At 38.0% G+C, this 14,311-nt stretch overlaps 1 protein-coding gene across 2 annotated transcripts; it reads left to right on the top strand.

Moving 5' to 3' along the window:
• The first annotated feature begins 2,977 nt into the window (after window positions 1-2,977).
• On the top strand, window positions 2,978-10,336 carry LOC127767691 (stomatal closure-related actin-binding protein 1-like). 2 transcript variants are annotated; one of them, XM_052293110.1, is made up of 13 exons: window positions 2,978-3,247; window positions 5,301-5,631; window positions 5,923-6,051; window positions 6,290-6,382; window positions 6,502-6,642; window positions 7,184-7,252; window positions 7,353-7,436; window positions 8,277-8,457; window positions 8,833-8,949; window positions 9,031-9,089; window positions 9,427-9,561; window positions 9,659-9,808; window positions 9,916-10,336. In XM_052293110.1, the coding sequence occupies exons 2-13, from the start codon at window positions 5,317-5,319 to the stop codon at window positions 9,952-9,954; spliced, it is 1,512 nt and encodes a 503-aa protein (XP_052149070.1). In that variant the 5' UTR covers window positions 2,978-3,247; window positions 5,301-5,316; the 3' UTR covers window positions 9,955-10,336. The 2 variants fall into 2 exon arrangements, with proteins under 2 accessions (XP_052149070.1, XP_052149071.1); XM_052293111.1 differs by having other exon boundaries at window positions 3,043-3,247; window positions 5,317-5,631.
• Window positions 10,337-14,311: the final 3,975 nt, after the last annotated feature.

Here is a 14,311-nt window from a genome sequence, read left to right as displayed (position 1 = left end):
CCGATCGGGAACGAACGGACGGGCGGGATTCGCTGCTCCGGGATTTGCGGCACGCGTGGGCCCCCACGGGCGATCGCCTTTTGCAGCTCCCTTCGCTGGCGCTGGGCCCGCTGGACCGGATCTTCTGCGGGTTGTGGGGGGTGAATTAGCCTGCACGTGATTTGGTGGTCAGCCCAGCCCGTCAATGGGGACAAGGCTGGCTATCACGCACGCCCACCACACGGCGGCCGCGGGGGGCTTGGCTGGTGTGTTGCTACAGCGGAAGCCACTGCTTCACTGGGGGTACCGTACAGTAACTTGGTCGGACTCGGACCCTGCTCCCTTTTGCAACGAGGGGTGGATTAACCTTGGCGTCCCAAACCGATTTACCCCACCGGAGTACTGTTTAGAGCATATAGCCAACCGTTAACCCAAAAAATCAACGCATCATCTACAATCAATCTAATAGCCTGCTCATCATGCAGTAACAGTTTTATAAATATACATATATCTGATCCACCTCTTATTCACACATAATATCTTAAAACTCATGCTGTAGCTGGCTATAAATCTTAGTCCGTTTTCTCTCTCTCCTCTCACCTCTCATCTACTCCATCCGTCCCCCCCCCCCCCCCCCAAAAAAGAGAAACCTGGTTTCCGTGTGAAATGTTTGACTGTCCGTTTTATATGAAATAAATCTTTTTATAATTAGTATTTTCATTGTTGTTAGATGATAAAACATGATTAATACTTTATGCGTGACTTATCTTTTTAATTTTTTTCATAATTTTTTCATATAAGACGCATGGTCAAACGTTGAACACGGAAACCCAGGGATTGTCTTTTTTTCTGGGACGGAGGGAGTACATGTGCTTGTAACTATTCCCTCCGTCCCAAAATATAAGCATTCTTAGCATAGCATAGTGACAAGTCAAACATTTTTAACTTTGACTATTACTAGCAAAAAAAAATAAAAAAAGATCAATAATGTAAAATTGATATTACTAGATTTATCATTAAATAAACTATCATAATATGCAACTCTTTTTATTTAAAACATCTTACTTTTATAAATATTGTAGATCAAAGTAGCATCTCGGTGACCGTGTCAGAGTTCAAAAATACTTATATTTTAGAACGGAGGGAGTAGCTTATAGCATGCTATTGTAATTGCTCTTATAGATATAACCCAATTAGGATGGCTTCTTTCGAACAACAACAGATTTTTAAGAATTCAATCCTAATTTTTTTTTCGAATATAGCTATTTGATCAAAGAAATAACCATCCAATATTCCTTTAGATTGGTTTGAAACATACTCCATATGTTCCAGAATATTCCCTCTACCCTAAAATATAGGAATCTAGGATTGAATTGGACATATCCTTCTCTTCAGATTCGTAGAAATATGATATGTCACGTCCGATGCTAGAATGCTATATTTTGGGACGGAGAGAGTAAGTTCTTTTTTACCCATTTCACACATATCAATAAAAACTATGAATATTCCTACTTTATCAAATCCCAATACAATTACTCTCCACTTTATTTAACAAATTCTGATATAGTTATCACTAGAAAATAAACTTATTTGGAACAAACACAAGGAGCTAAAAAAAAACTTATTCTAGGATAGGGTGAGTAGAAATTTTTTGGAAAATATTTCACATGAGGTCAACCTCTTGGAAAAAAAATCTTTGTCTGCCCCGCAAAAAAAAATTATTTTTATGTCTATCTCTCTTCTAGTTACCTACTTCCATGTTTACTTGTTTTCCTTCTGATATTGAACCATTGTTAAAGATCACTAAGATACTATAGCTATGTCTTTTAAATGGTAATCCATATCTAACATAAATGATAATAATCTATTAACTGAGTGATAACTACAGATAAACCTACACATATATTAATATAATTAACATAATGCATATAACACCTTGTTCTTAAATAGATAACAGAACGTGCAGACAAATCTAAAAGCTTGAACTAGTAATATAAAAATGTTTATCACATTAGTACACTTATCAATTAATTATCATGCATGGAAAAATGCTTCCATGGTTATGTTGGTATAACAGAACGGAGAGAGTACAACATAACTACATGAAATTTTGATAGATGTTTTGCTACAAGTCTAATGAATGGCATACTACCTTGCAACCTAGTTTAATTGGGTGTGTGGTTTGTATCTTATAAATTAGGATTATCGCGTGCATATTTTCTAAGCTTTTTAAACCGTATAATTGTTGCAAAATCTTTCTAAATTAACTTATCAACTTTCTTATTTAATCTACATCTACAAAGAAGTATACTGCTATGATACGTTCACTTAATCTTGTAGTCTCCTATGCTATTTTCGTAACAGTGTACTATTATTTTTCTAACCAATAATTCTTTTGTAAAATACTAAACAATTATTTTAGCCTTTTAGTCATATCAAAGTAACTTAAAAATCGCAGTTGTCTCCTTCCTTCCTCTTGCACGGAGGTTTTGTGCTTCGTCATGTGTGCGTAACCACCGTAGAATCCGTACTTTCTCCTCAATCCACCCACCTAGTCAATCCTCAATTACATTGGCCTAGCTCATGCGTTATCCTCAATCCACCCACCCAACCGATCTCTAATTATATGGACCTGACCCGTTACAAAGCACAACATATTACTAGTGACATACAATGAAATATAGAGAAAATTAACATTTCGTCAACCTCACACATACTACAAAACTATGCTCTTCTTTTTTCATATCTATGAACTATTTTAAAACCACATTGGCATATACATGGACAGATTCTTCTTATGCCCACCTAAATAAAGCCGCGAGCAAAGTGAGGATATGAGCCCCTTTTTTTTTCCCTTCCTCCTATGCAAATTGCAATGCAATGGTCCTGGCTGCATTCTAATAAGGCAGGAAACAACAAAGAAGATGCACGCTGTGTGGCCCTAGCAGAAAGAAAAAGGATGCCTTCATTGCATAAGGCCATTCAAAGCTGCCACCCTCTCCCTCTATCAGGCTGCTGCACTAGACTAGTAGCTCAAGCCTCAGCCTCACCCCCCATTTGATACGAGAGAGAGAAGAGGAGAAGAAAGCAAAAGCTCCCTCTGCAGAAAAGCAGCGTTTTTTTTTTCTTTCTTCTCGACGCAAACCAAGTAACCAACCCCTCCTCCTCGCAAGATCCCCCAAACCACGCGGGAAACCAGCCTCAAGTTCGTCATCCCCATTGGCGGCGCCGAATCGGCACAAGAACTCCGCGGAGATCCGTGCGGGAGGTTAGTTTCTTGTGTCGTTGGTTTCTTTCTGTTCTTTCTCTGTTTGGTGTTTGTTTTCTTGAGGTGTGTTGCGGGGAGTGCAAATTAAGTTTGGATCTTTTTTCGGAGATTAGCAACTGTTCTAAAGTTCTTGCATTCTGTTCTTGGCTCTGGTTCTGCCAAATCCATCCTGGGGTTTCGTTGTTTTGGTGGGAAGAAGTTGTGCATTCTGCATGGAGCAGTTGGGCGGTTAGTACAGTACATGAACCAAGGGGAAGGAAAAAAAAAACAACGAAATGGAATTTTTCCGTGTAGCGTCCTCCAAACTGATGGAGTGATACAGCTGTATTCCAATTGTTTAATTATTATCATGCTGTGATGGGGGCCCTTTGCTGAGTTTGCAAAATGCTTGCGTTGAGGGGGGGACGAGTAGTATGAGTGAGTTGCAAACTCTGCATTTTTTGTTTAGTGTTCTTTGGTCTACGATACGCGGCCGTATCTTTCGCCTGAAGTTTAGTACAGCCGTAAGATGCTGCGATGTTTTTTTTAAGCAACCTTTGTAGCCTCATTTTGGTGATTAGCTGATAATTTCTTTGTGTTTTTCTTTATAGTCTCAGTGGTTACTTGTCAGGAAATAATATAAATATATAATGGGAGCTGGTGTAAATAGATGCTGCAGAGCACTTTTCTGAACTTAGCTAGTTTACAGAGAATTGCTTTACTAAAAGAGCTCTAAGTAAGTTCATTGTTACTACTAGTAGAAAATAATATGATGGTGAGCTGATATAAGTATAAAGTTGTAGTAATATATTACTATTTGTTTCCAGACATCTGCAGTACGTATGGTTCAATCCAGAGTTCCACATTTTTTTTTCTACCAAAGTAATAGTAACTGCAGAGTTTGTTCTTCAGTTCTTTGGATATTCTGTTTTCACTTCCGAAACCAGTACCACACAGTTTAGCCATGCCACTTTTGTTATTTTACTTGCCCCGTGAAAAAAATCTTATCTTCTCGTAGTCCAATTAAACAGAATTAGATGCTGTACTGCTGCTACCTTGAGTCACCTCCTTAGCTCTCTATTTTGCCTAACCAGCAAGGGATGGACCACTACAACTGTAAAGCGGAAGAAGGAATGCCTTTTCATTGTTCACTGATTAAAGTTGCATTCCTGGTTCCCCCTTAAACTGTCCTTTTATTGTAATTCAAGAGAAAGTGATGTTCAAAGTAGTTGGTTCTACTTTGATACCCCCTGCTGTTTTTTACAAGGCCTATTTTGGTTTCAATAGGCCAAATTTATGTATTTTATCAACAATTAGTCAAACTAAGAGTATATTTATTGTATAAAAATTATACCAATAGATTAATATTTCAAAGTATTGTTTTTTGCAAAATATCGGCTTCATAGCTATTTAAAATATATTTTATGGGAAACCAATTGTCAGAGGTTAATCTTTAAGACTTTGTGAAATTAAAATATACCCTATAAAAATCAAGGGTGGTAGTATTTCTCATGCAAATTTGCTGAGAGCTTAGTCAATAATATGAGAGTTTTCCTCACAAAAGAACAATATGAGAGGTTGATGGATTTGTGCTTCATTATTTTTCCCAACCACCTGCAATTATCTGTGATCTGAAAACTTCTTGGCGTGTAATCAATATATTTTATTATTTGTGGGGGTCTAGTCTCTGTTATTTTTCTATCGTTTGTTTAATACTTTTGGTGCTTGTTGGTTACAAAAAATATGTTTTCATTTTTCTCAATCCTATTTCTTTCTCAAGATATTTCTACCTCTTGTTCCTTGGTTTTGTCATTTCAAAGATATGATAATGTGATGTATATAATTTGTTTCACGCATCTGTAGACTATAGGTGCTAAAACTCAACTAGGTCATATTTTGTTGTTCATCCAACTCTTTTCACCTTTGCATTCTTGAATTCCATTTTTGTTTGTTTTTGGCATGCTTTAATATTGGAGAAGTCATCAAATATCAACTAGTCAGGCACATGACATATTTAATACAGTAAATGTTGTGAGTTGTGCAATAACTTCTTTTTGTGGGACTAATATTGCAGGTTTTTCATTCTACAGATGACCCGGGCAGTAACTCTTGATTATGGGGGCAAGGTTCAGACTCGTGATTATGGAGGCAAGGCTCAGACTGAGACTTTACGGCCTGGGCCGTTACGTCCAGCAAACATCATCAGGGCTAAATTTCCTACCTACAAAAATGGTTTGAATGGTATAGTAGTCAAGCTGGCTGATGGCCCTGAAATGCCATCTCTCAAGGAGACTGTCACCAAGGAAACTGCGGATATGCTTGATCGTCGTCAGCGTCTGTCAGTCCGTGAGCTTGCAATGAAGTTTGAGAAGGGTCTCAATACTGCCACTTTGCTGTCCAATGAGGTTCAGACTTTACTATTCAGTTTAACTAATACAATTACACAGTGTTACTTTTGTTTTTTCTTCCTCGAAAACGCAGGAGAACTGCGCCTCATTATATTAAGAAGAGAGAAAGGGGCTAGAGCCCTACAACACACACCACACACAACCCACACCACTCAACACAATTCCCAACTCAGAAAACACAATTTATTACTTTTGTTATGTGGTACCTACTCACGAGGAATGAAGTTTAAGAGTAACTGAAAGACTACTGAAGATATATTTTTTGTTTTGACTTTCTCGAAACCTCAGGTTAAATGGAGACAAGTGGCTTTGTTGGAGCGTGATATCCTTCTGAAGAATCTAAAGACTGTATTAGAGTCACTGAGAGGCCGTGTGACAGGCAAAACTAAGGCTGAACTTGAGGACTCTATATCTATGGTTGGTTTCCTTGTATTCTGTACGTAAAGCATATTTTTCTTTAGGTTTATCTTTCATCTTGACCTGCATTTATATTTAACTGTATTTGTTTATAAAATATTATGCTCCACATAGCCTAATTTAAAATTTGAAGTCCTTTCAATTCCCTTACTGTTAATTATTATTTATAAAAATCCAGTTACCTGTGGAGGTGCATTCCTTAATTTTGGCAGTTGATTAGAGTAATAATTTTTTGCAGGTTGATATTCTTGCTGTCCAGCTCTCCAAAAGAGAAGCTGAGCTGCTTCAGCAAAAGGCAGAAGTCACAGAATTAGCAAAATCATTAAAGCTGGTACGTTCCAATATGTTTACTTGCAGTACTTAGCATTGAATTTTACAAACTTAAGATAACTTGTGCATTGTCATTATCTACAGTTTTGAGTTTGTTCTGTTTTCCCCTCTTGCTCGTAGGCTTCTGAAGATGCCAAAAAAATCGTTGACGAAGAAAGGGCAAGTGCTCATACAGAGATTGAAAGTGCTAGGTCTTCTGTGCAAAGAGTTCAACAAGCACTTCAGGAACATGAAAAGATGTCCAAAACAACTGGAAAGCAAGTATGTAAATATAATTTAGCAGTGCGTTGCTTTCATTAGTTCACTGCATTTCCATTACTACAAGCTAACGGGTGAGATGTGTTTTCACTTCCAACTTCCAACATAGTTGCTCAGATTCCTCTTTATGTCTTTTTTTACCTTCTTTTTCTTAGAAGTTATCTTTCTTAGCTAAATTGTGTATTACAACATTTAATCAATTCGTAGGGCTTATTCATCTGTTTGTACCTCTACAGGAAGAATTTTAGAATGAAGCACACACAAATTATTTAATGCGTTGTTATGCACATGTGCAGCTTTTCTTCTGCATACACATTTAGTTTGTTGATCCTGTTCGTAATTACCATAGTTAGCTTTCTAAACCTGCAAGTCCATTTAGTCTAATTCTTAACATCTACTCACCAGCTATACTTTACTATCACCATCTTTTCATATGCTCTTTCATGCATGTCCATAGGTCAACATCATACATTCATATTCATTTACTCTGTTTTCAATCATTCAATCTACAACGTTTATGTGACCTCTATTTGCTGTTTGGAAGGATATGGAGGAACTAAAGAAAGAAGTTAGAGAGGCGCGAAGAATCAAAATGCTTCATTACCCCAGCAAGGTATAATTGAGTGTACCTCTTAATATTTTGGTGTACTGAATGGAATATGCCAAGTCTATTTTTTTTATATCATGCATGACACATATAGTGACTTCTCTAGGCAATGGATCTGGAAAATGAGATCAAAATTTTGCGTAAGACGTTCGCTGAGAGGTCCACGGATTGTGTTAATCTTTTGAAAGAGGTATACATCACCAATACTGGCTTCAGTTATTTCCAATTTTGCACCTGTTTCACATGGTCGAGATATCTTTATATCCAAGGTTGAAGCCATGAAGCATACATCGCTCAACATGTGAAATGTCTAGAGCGTAGCGTGTGCTTGAATTAATGAAATACAAAAGCAAACATGGAACATTAGGAATAGGCCTCATCAACCTGTGTGCATGTATAAAACAGCTATACAATCTCTAATAGGCATGATATTCAGGCACATTATTTCTGTAAGTTTTAAAATGCTACGGGAATAATAAGCAAGCAAGTTGAACATTTAATTGGAATAAATGAAAATTCTTATCAATTATTACAAAAAGGTAAATAGGTGTATCTAAACCAGTTTTGTCTGGTCATCATAACAAACCAGTGGTTTGGGCCATAATAATAGCCTGGTTCAGTCCAGCCCTGTCAATTGGATCAGTAAAGCATTTGGCTAGCATGGTGTGGTCGAATCGGCCTGAACAGTGTGGTTGAATCAGTCTAACCCAGCTCCATCTCCCACGTTGGTTAAATTGGATAATAATTTTGTGTTCACCATTGCTTGGACTGCAACCTCTTGCCTCACAGCTAATTAGAAAGAGCACAAAATAACCTGAAGATATAACCTATTGTGTACTTCAACAATAAGAACATAAATAATGAAACAGATAATCAATCTGGAGAGAGGTCAGGTGCTCAGTTGGTTTACGTGTGGTTGTGTGTGCCTTCTTTTTTTCTCCAAATATTTCTTTCCACTGGGTAGAGATCTTTCTGTACAGTAGAATAAAATATGCATATATAGTACTAATTGTAACTGTTTTTTTTTCAGTTGGAACTGCACAAAAGGCCAGAGGGAAATGATATCCCTTTGTTTGATTTGGAGGGTCTCCAATGCTTAGGCTCAATACTATGCATAGTTTCTCAGAGCAGTACTACCATGGATTTCTCAAATATTTCAATCCAGTGGTTCCGTGTACACCCAAAAGAAAGTAACAAAGAGATTATTTCAGGTGGGACTCTCTCTCTCTCTCTCTAATGTTGTACAAAGTAAGCCACATCTTTCTCTTTTTTGAGTGAAAAAGGCACATCTGTCTCTTAATCTTAATTCACATTATTGTCTTCTTAAACACTAAACAAAGTTTCACAGAAAAGGTTCTTTCTTTCTTTTTTTTTTCCTTTCAGTACTAATAAACTATTGCAAATATGGGAAACCACAACCTGGTAAAATATAACTGCCTTATTAGGGTAACTCTGGCTTACGATTAGAGTTTTATTTGCGTAAAAAAACGATTAGAGTTTTATAAGTTTTATCAACTGTTTGATTTTCAAAAATAGTTCAGGGTGTCAGTATTTCTGACTTTTTTTTTTGTTCTTGGATTTATTAGGTGCCACAAGATCAGTATATGCTCCCGAACCACATGACGTTGGACGGTATTTGGAAGCTGAAATTAATTATGGTGGTGAAATTGCTATAGCAAAGACAGCTGGGCCAATAGACCCTGGTTTGTTTAATTGAAAACATCTTTGGGTAAAATTATCTGCATTTCTTGCATGACTAACATGTGTTTGTCGTTTCTTGACAGACGCTGGATTGGTCGATTATGTAGAGACACTTGTAAGGAAACGTGAAACTGAGTTCAATGTATGATTGTACTATCCTTTACCACTTTATGCCATTTATTTTCACGCTGTGTGTGATGTAAGGCTTTTAATTCAGAGTCTTCCGACCATATTCATTTCACCAAATAAGCTGTATGTATTGTCATGGTTCCAAAGCTTTCTGCTCTATGCTTGCAGTAGTATTCAATATGTCATCCACTACTTTAGTTTGCATTGCAATAAGATTGTTAAACCACATTCGAAATCACTGAAAGTGCAGAATTTTGGTTCTCTAGGGCTTTGTATTTTGACATTATCATCAGGTGGTTATCTTAACTATTGCTTTGTTTAGTAACCAAGTAATTTGTGTCCCATGGCAGGTTGTTGTGCTTCAGTTGAATGGAATTGATCAGCCAAAAGAGTTTGTTCATGTTCTCAATATTGGAAAATTGAGGATGAGGCTTTCTAAAGGAAAGACAGTGGTTGCCAAGGAATTCTATTCGTCATCAATGCAGGTAGGGCTCAGGAATGTCATATCTGTCTTCTATTCCATTGTTACATAGTACCTTTTTTTTCCCCTTACAGTCCAACTGTTCTATAATTCTATTTCAGCTATGCGGTGTCCGAGGTGGCGGTGAAGCAGCTTCTCAGGCGATGTTCTGGCGGCCGAGGAATGACCTCAGCATGGTCCTGGCCTTCGAAACGACGAGAGAACGCAACACCGCAATCATGCTCACCCGGCGATTTGCCATAGATTGCAATGTATGCTCTCAGGCTAACTCCTTGCAGATTGCATCCAATTTGCCATGCTATGCTCTCAGGCTAACACCTCAACTACATGATTTTTTTTCCTCCATGACTGTTTGCAGATCATCCTTGCCGGTCCAGGCGACAAGACTCCATGGTGAAGAAACGCGAGCGCGCCACCACCGGTGCTCATCATCCTCTGATCCTCCGCAACTTCAAACCCCGTGCTGCGGTTGTATGTACATTTTCTGGTGCACATTGTGTTTTGCATCATGCCCTGTTTGTCAGTTAGTATGCGGTTCTTCCTTTGTGATGGTTCTTCTGAAAGGCGACGCCTGTGGGCACCGTTTTAGCCGCCTCCGGTTGCCGCCTTTCTCCTCCCCCTGTCACCGTGATGCTGATGTTCTTACGCTGCTGCGGCTGTGATTTGTTGCTAGGAAAAAAAATAGCTGTATAATGTATTGTCTGTTTGGTAGTAGTACATACCACGACGACATTGAGCTAAGTAAAGTTTGATCCGGAACGTGGGCTAGTTTGTGCTAACATTGTTCATCTGTCTTGACTGACCAAAAGATTGAATGGTAGTACAAGATTGAGTGCATGCAAAATCCATTGTCCCTGTCATTTGGGATTCAGAAAATTCGCATGGAATGAAATATTATGGGTCTCTTTCTCTTCGGATTCGCAAATGGTGATGACGTATGGATTGGTGATGCTGTATATAACACATATTCCTGTGCTTTGCATCTGAAAACTTCATCCAAAGACCAGGAAATTGTTCAGTGTTAACCGAGAAAAAACATGAAATTGGCAAGTAGGTACTGAAAAAGGAAACTGGGGAATTTATTTTTTTCCTGAAGTTCGCCTTTTAGTCTTCGTTTGACCTGGAAAAAATGAGATCGAATAAGACTGTCGCAGTCGCTACAGGAGATTGTCCCAGTAAAAACAAAAATGTAAAAAATGCATGGATGGAGAAATTAAGCACGGAAAGAGATAAAACAGGACAAGAAATAAAATTCACTCGAATGTGTTTTCACACTGAAGTTTAAAAGTTTGGTTGAAATTAGTACGATGTGATAGAAAAATTGTATGTGTATGAAATGTTTAATGTGATGGAAAGTTAGAAGTTTGAAAAAAAAAACTTTGGAACTAAACAGGCCGAACTGCCTCGCAGATCGAGCGGCTCTGCAGGTTGCTTCTTGCCTTGACTTGACCCGTGCCAAGTAAAAATTACAGTATGAGCTTTAGATTTTTATTTTTCACCGTGCAGCTCTCTCTATCTGGCGCACGTGCATCCGGGGGAGCCAACCGTTGGTTCGGTCCAGCCAGATCGAGTCAAGGAAGAAACCGACCCGGGGGCGCGCACTGTGTGTCACCCGACCGGGGGGATCGAAGTTGTCGTCACCCAGCTGGGTCGCTCGCATATTTCGCTCTCGCCGGCGGTAGCCGTTTCGGGACGGCACGGCATCCGACCACTGGTTTTGTTCTAGTTGATCCAGGGTTTTATGCTTATCGTCGTTTACCGTGGTAACTGAGCTTACCATCATGCACCTTACCACTGAGTTTAAAAGAAGTTTCAATGAAAACTTGAGAACTTTTGGTAAACGTCGAATTATTTTTTCTAGATTTTATTGAGCTTATTATTAAGGTAAGTAACCATTTCTTCCATAGTAATATTCGGCTTGATGGTAACGCTCGTCAGTGGCCACGCTACCCGTCTGAGTTCAACTCTTTGATCATGCAGTGGACGTCGCACCGGGACGGTTTTTTCCTTGTGGCCTCTGGGTTGAGTCCCATATGCTTAGATCACACGTGTGTACGTCCAGTGATATTGTTCGTTTCCTGTGCACCAGAGACTTTAGATACTCCAAGGCCACGAGTTTAGCTCTAAAATTTTTCTTCAAACTTTCAACTTTTCCATCACATCAAAATTTTTCTACACACATAAACTTTCAACTTTTTTATCACATTGTTCCAATTTTAACCAAACTTCTAATTTTATCGTACACTAAACACACCCCAAGTCTCTAGCTTAAAGCGTGTGTTTGACATGCATGCGTGTGTGGAGCTGCGTTGGTGGTGTGGTGTGCATGTATGCACATCCTCCTTTGTACGTACCCTTTTTAAAAAAAAGAGAGAAAAAGGTAAACCTTGATTGATTTGTGTCCAACAGAGCTATACGTACGATAAAACTCCATAAGATGAGAGTACTATACTTCTTAGTCTCTGTGGTGTGTATGCGGCGAATATGGGGAGCAACGTGTTTCCACCCAATCAATAATCATGCATGGTAGGATCGTACCAAAATTATACTAACGTTTGAATTTTTCCTTAGTTAAATTTATTTAAGTTTGATCAAGTTTATAGAAAAATATACTAATATTCTCAATACAAAACAGACATATTATTAAAATATATTTAATGTTAGATTTAATAAAACTAATTTGGTAGTGTATATGCTGTTATTCTTTTTATATAAGCTTGGTCAAACCTAAAGAAATTTGATTAAGAAAACAAATAAAACGTCTTATAAAATAAAACGAAGGGAGTACAAATTTTGTCGTATGCGTAGCAATTTCCATTTGTGTCTCACCCAACGCTCTTGCTTGCCGTGAAGGTGGGGCGCCCTTAATGGGTGGGTGATCGCAGCGATCAACCCGCCCCTTCCCCCTATACTCCTCTCCCTTCTCTCCTTCTCTACTATTATAAAAATTGAAGATATTTTTGCTGGTACTTTGGTACGTCATCCGTGTATAAGTAGGTTTTTAAGTTCATTCGCTTTTGAAAATACATATCTGTGTTTGAGTCAGCTTTTAAGTTCGTTCGCTTTTGGAAAATGTTTTTGCCGGTATTTTTGGTATGTCATCCATGTATAAGTTGATTTTTAAGTCCATTCGCTTTTGAAAATACATATCCATATTTGAGTCAGTTTTTAAATTTGTTTGCTTTTGAAAATATTGGAGTCGTATAAGAAATCTCTTTAAAAAAAACTTACATGCTAAATTGAGATGATTGGACTCCTAATTGCATCTTATGATTTTCTGAAAAAGTATATATCCAAGTGAATTTCCACAGTGAATTTCACCTTAACTAAACCATGTAACAATAATAAGATTAAAATAACCTTCACCCGTTGCAACGTACGGGCATTTTTTCTAGTCATCATAAAATTCAAAAAAAAAAAACAAAGCTAGTAAAAAAATTAGAAAAAAAAAATCTAATACTCTTATTCATGTGCATAGACTTTATACCGTAAACTTTGCACGCATAAACTTTTCGTATAGAAATATTCTATATATAAAATATTTGAATCCGAATTTGAATTTGAATCAGGTATATAAACTTTTGACCTCTAAACATTCGCTCTACAAACTTTAGGTGGATAAATTTTAGATGTGTAAAATTTAGGTGTATAAACATACTAAAAGAGGAAAATAATACACGCATAAACTTTATGTATAGAAATATTCTACATATAAAATATTTAATTCGAATTTGAATAGGGTATATAAACTTTTGACCTATAATTTTTAGGTGTGTAAACTTTAGCTATATAAACTTTAGTTATATAAACTTACCCGAAAATAAAAACTATACGGTGAAAAAAAAAGAGAAAGTGGTGAAAAAAATTGATCGTCCGCTAATTAGCTATCTCGGCGAAGGTGCCCCCGCCGCAGGGAGCCAACCCAACCCGGCGAAAAATCGGATGAGATCTCGGTCGTCTTGACCCCGTCCGCCGCTGGACCGATCCGCCGATCGATCAACGGCGGCGTACATGGCGTGGGGTTACGTTCCACGTACGTACGTATAGTACAAGGCAAACTCCGACAATGGATTCAGTCGTCGGCTTCCCGGCGAGGTCGCCGTCGCGAGTGTCACCGGAATAATAATATGTCCCGTATAGCGACCTCTACCTCTCGCCGCCCGCGGTCTCCGCTGCCTCGAAGCTCCCCGGCGCCGTCGTCAAAGCAGCTAGCTACCCAATCAAATCAAGGATTGGTCTCTCTCTCTCTCTCTCAAAAGACGATTGGTTTGATGCCTCTTTCAGGGTCTGAACACTCTGCTGGGAACTAGCGCTACTATTCCTCCTGCCTGAGGAAGAAAATCGAAGGCCTCACCTTGAGCTGATAGCTTGATAGTACTGATGCCTGTTTTTTTGTCTACAAGCTAGCACAAAGAAATTTCATCGCGATCTCGAAAATCTATCCACATCCTACATGCCCTGATTTTTTTTATTTATTTTTCAGAAAAGTTAATAAACTCGTTTCTGTGAAAATGGTACAGTGAATACGCAAAATTTATGGGCGAGGATAGTGAACTGAACTAATTAACGGCATATGAAATGAGATAAGTCAATGGCATGTTGTTAATTAAGTATTAATTATTGTAGATTTAAAATAGATTTATTTGATTCTTAGAGTAACTAATATATATATTTTAAAAAACAAAAACTATTTAAAAACATGCTCATAAAAAACGAAAATGTGCTATAGACTTGAAGCTGATTCAAACACACCG

The sequence above is a fragment of the Oryza glaberrima genome, chromosome 3 (genome assembly GCF_000147395.1).
Source record: "Oryza glaberrima chromosome 3, OglaRS2, whole genome shotgun sequence".
NCBI lineage: Eukaryota > Viridiplantae > Streptophyta > Magnoliopsida > Poales > Poaceae > Oryza > Oryza glaberrima.
This window is presented reverse-complemented; position numbering and strand designations above follow the sequence as displayed.

Coding starts and splice junctions, on each gene's coding strand:
- LOC127767691 (XM_052293110.1), top strand. CDS start 5,317: ATGACCCGGGCAGTAACTCTTGATTATGGGGGCAAGGTTCAGACTCGT. Junction 9,562..9,658: donor TCTATTCGTCATCAATGCAG/GTAGGGCTCAGG, acceptor ATTCTATTTCAG/CTATGCGGTGTCCGAGGTGG. Junction 9,809..9,915: donor GATTTGCCATAGATTGCAAT/GTATGCTCTCAG, acceptor GACTGTTTGCAG/ATCATCCTTGCCGGTCCAGG.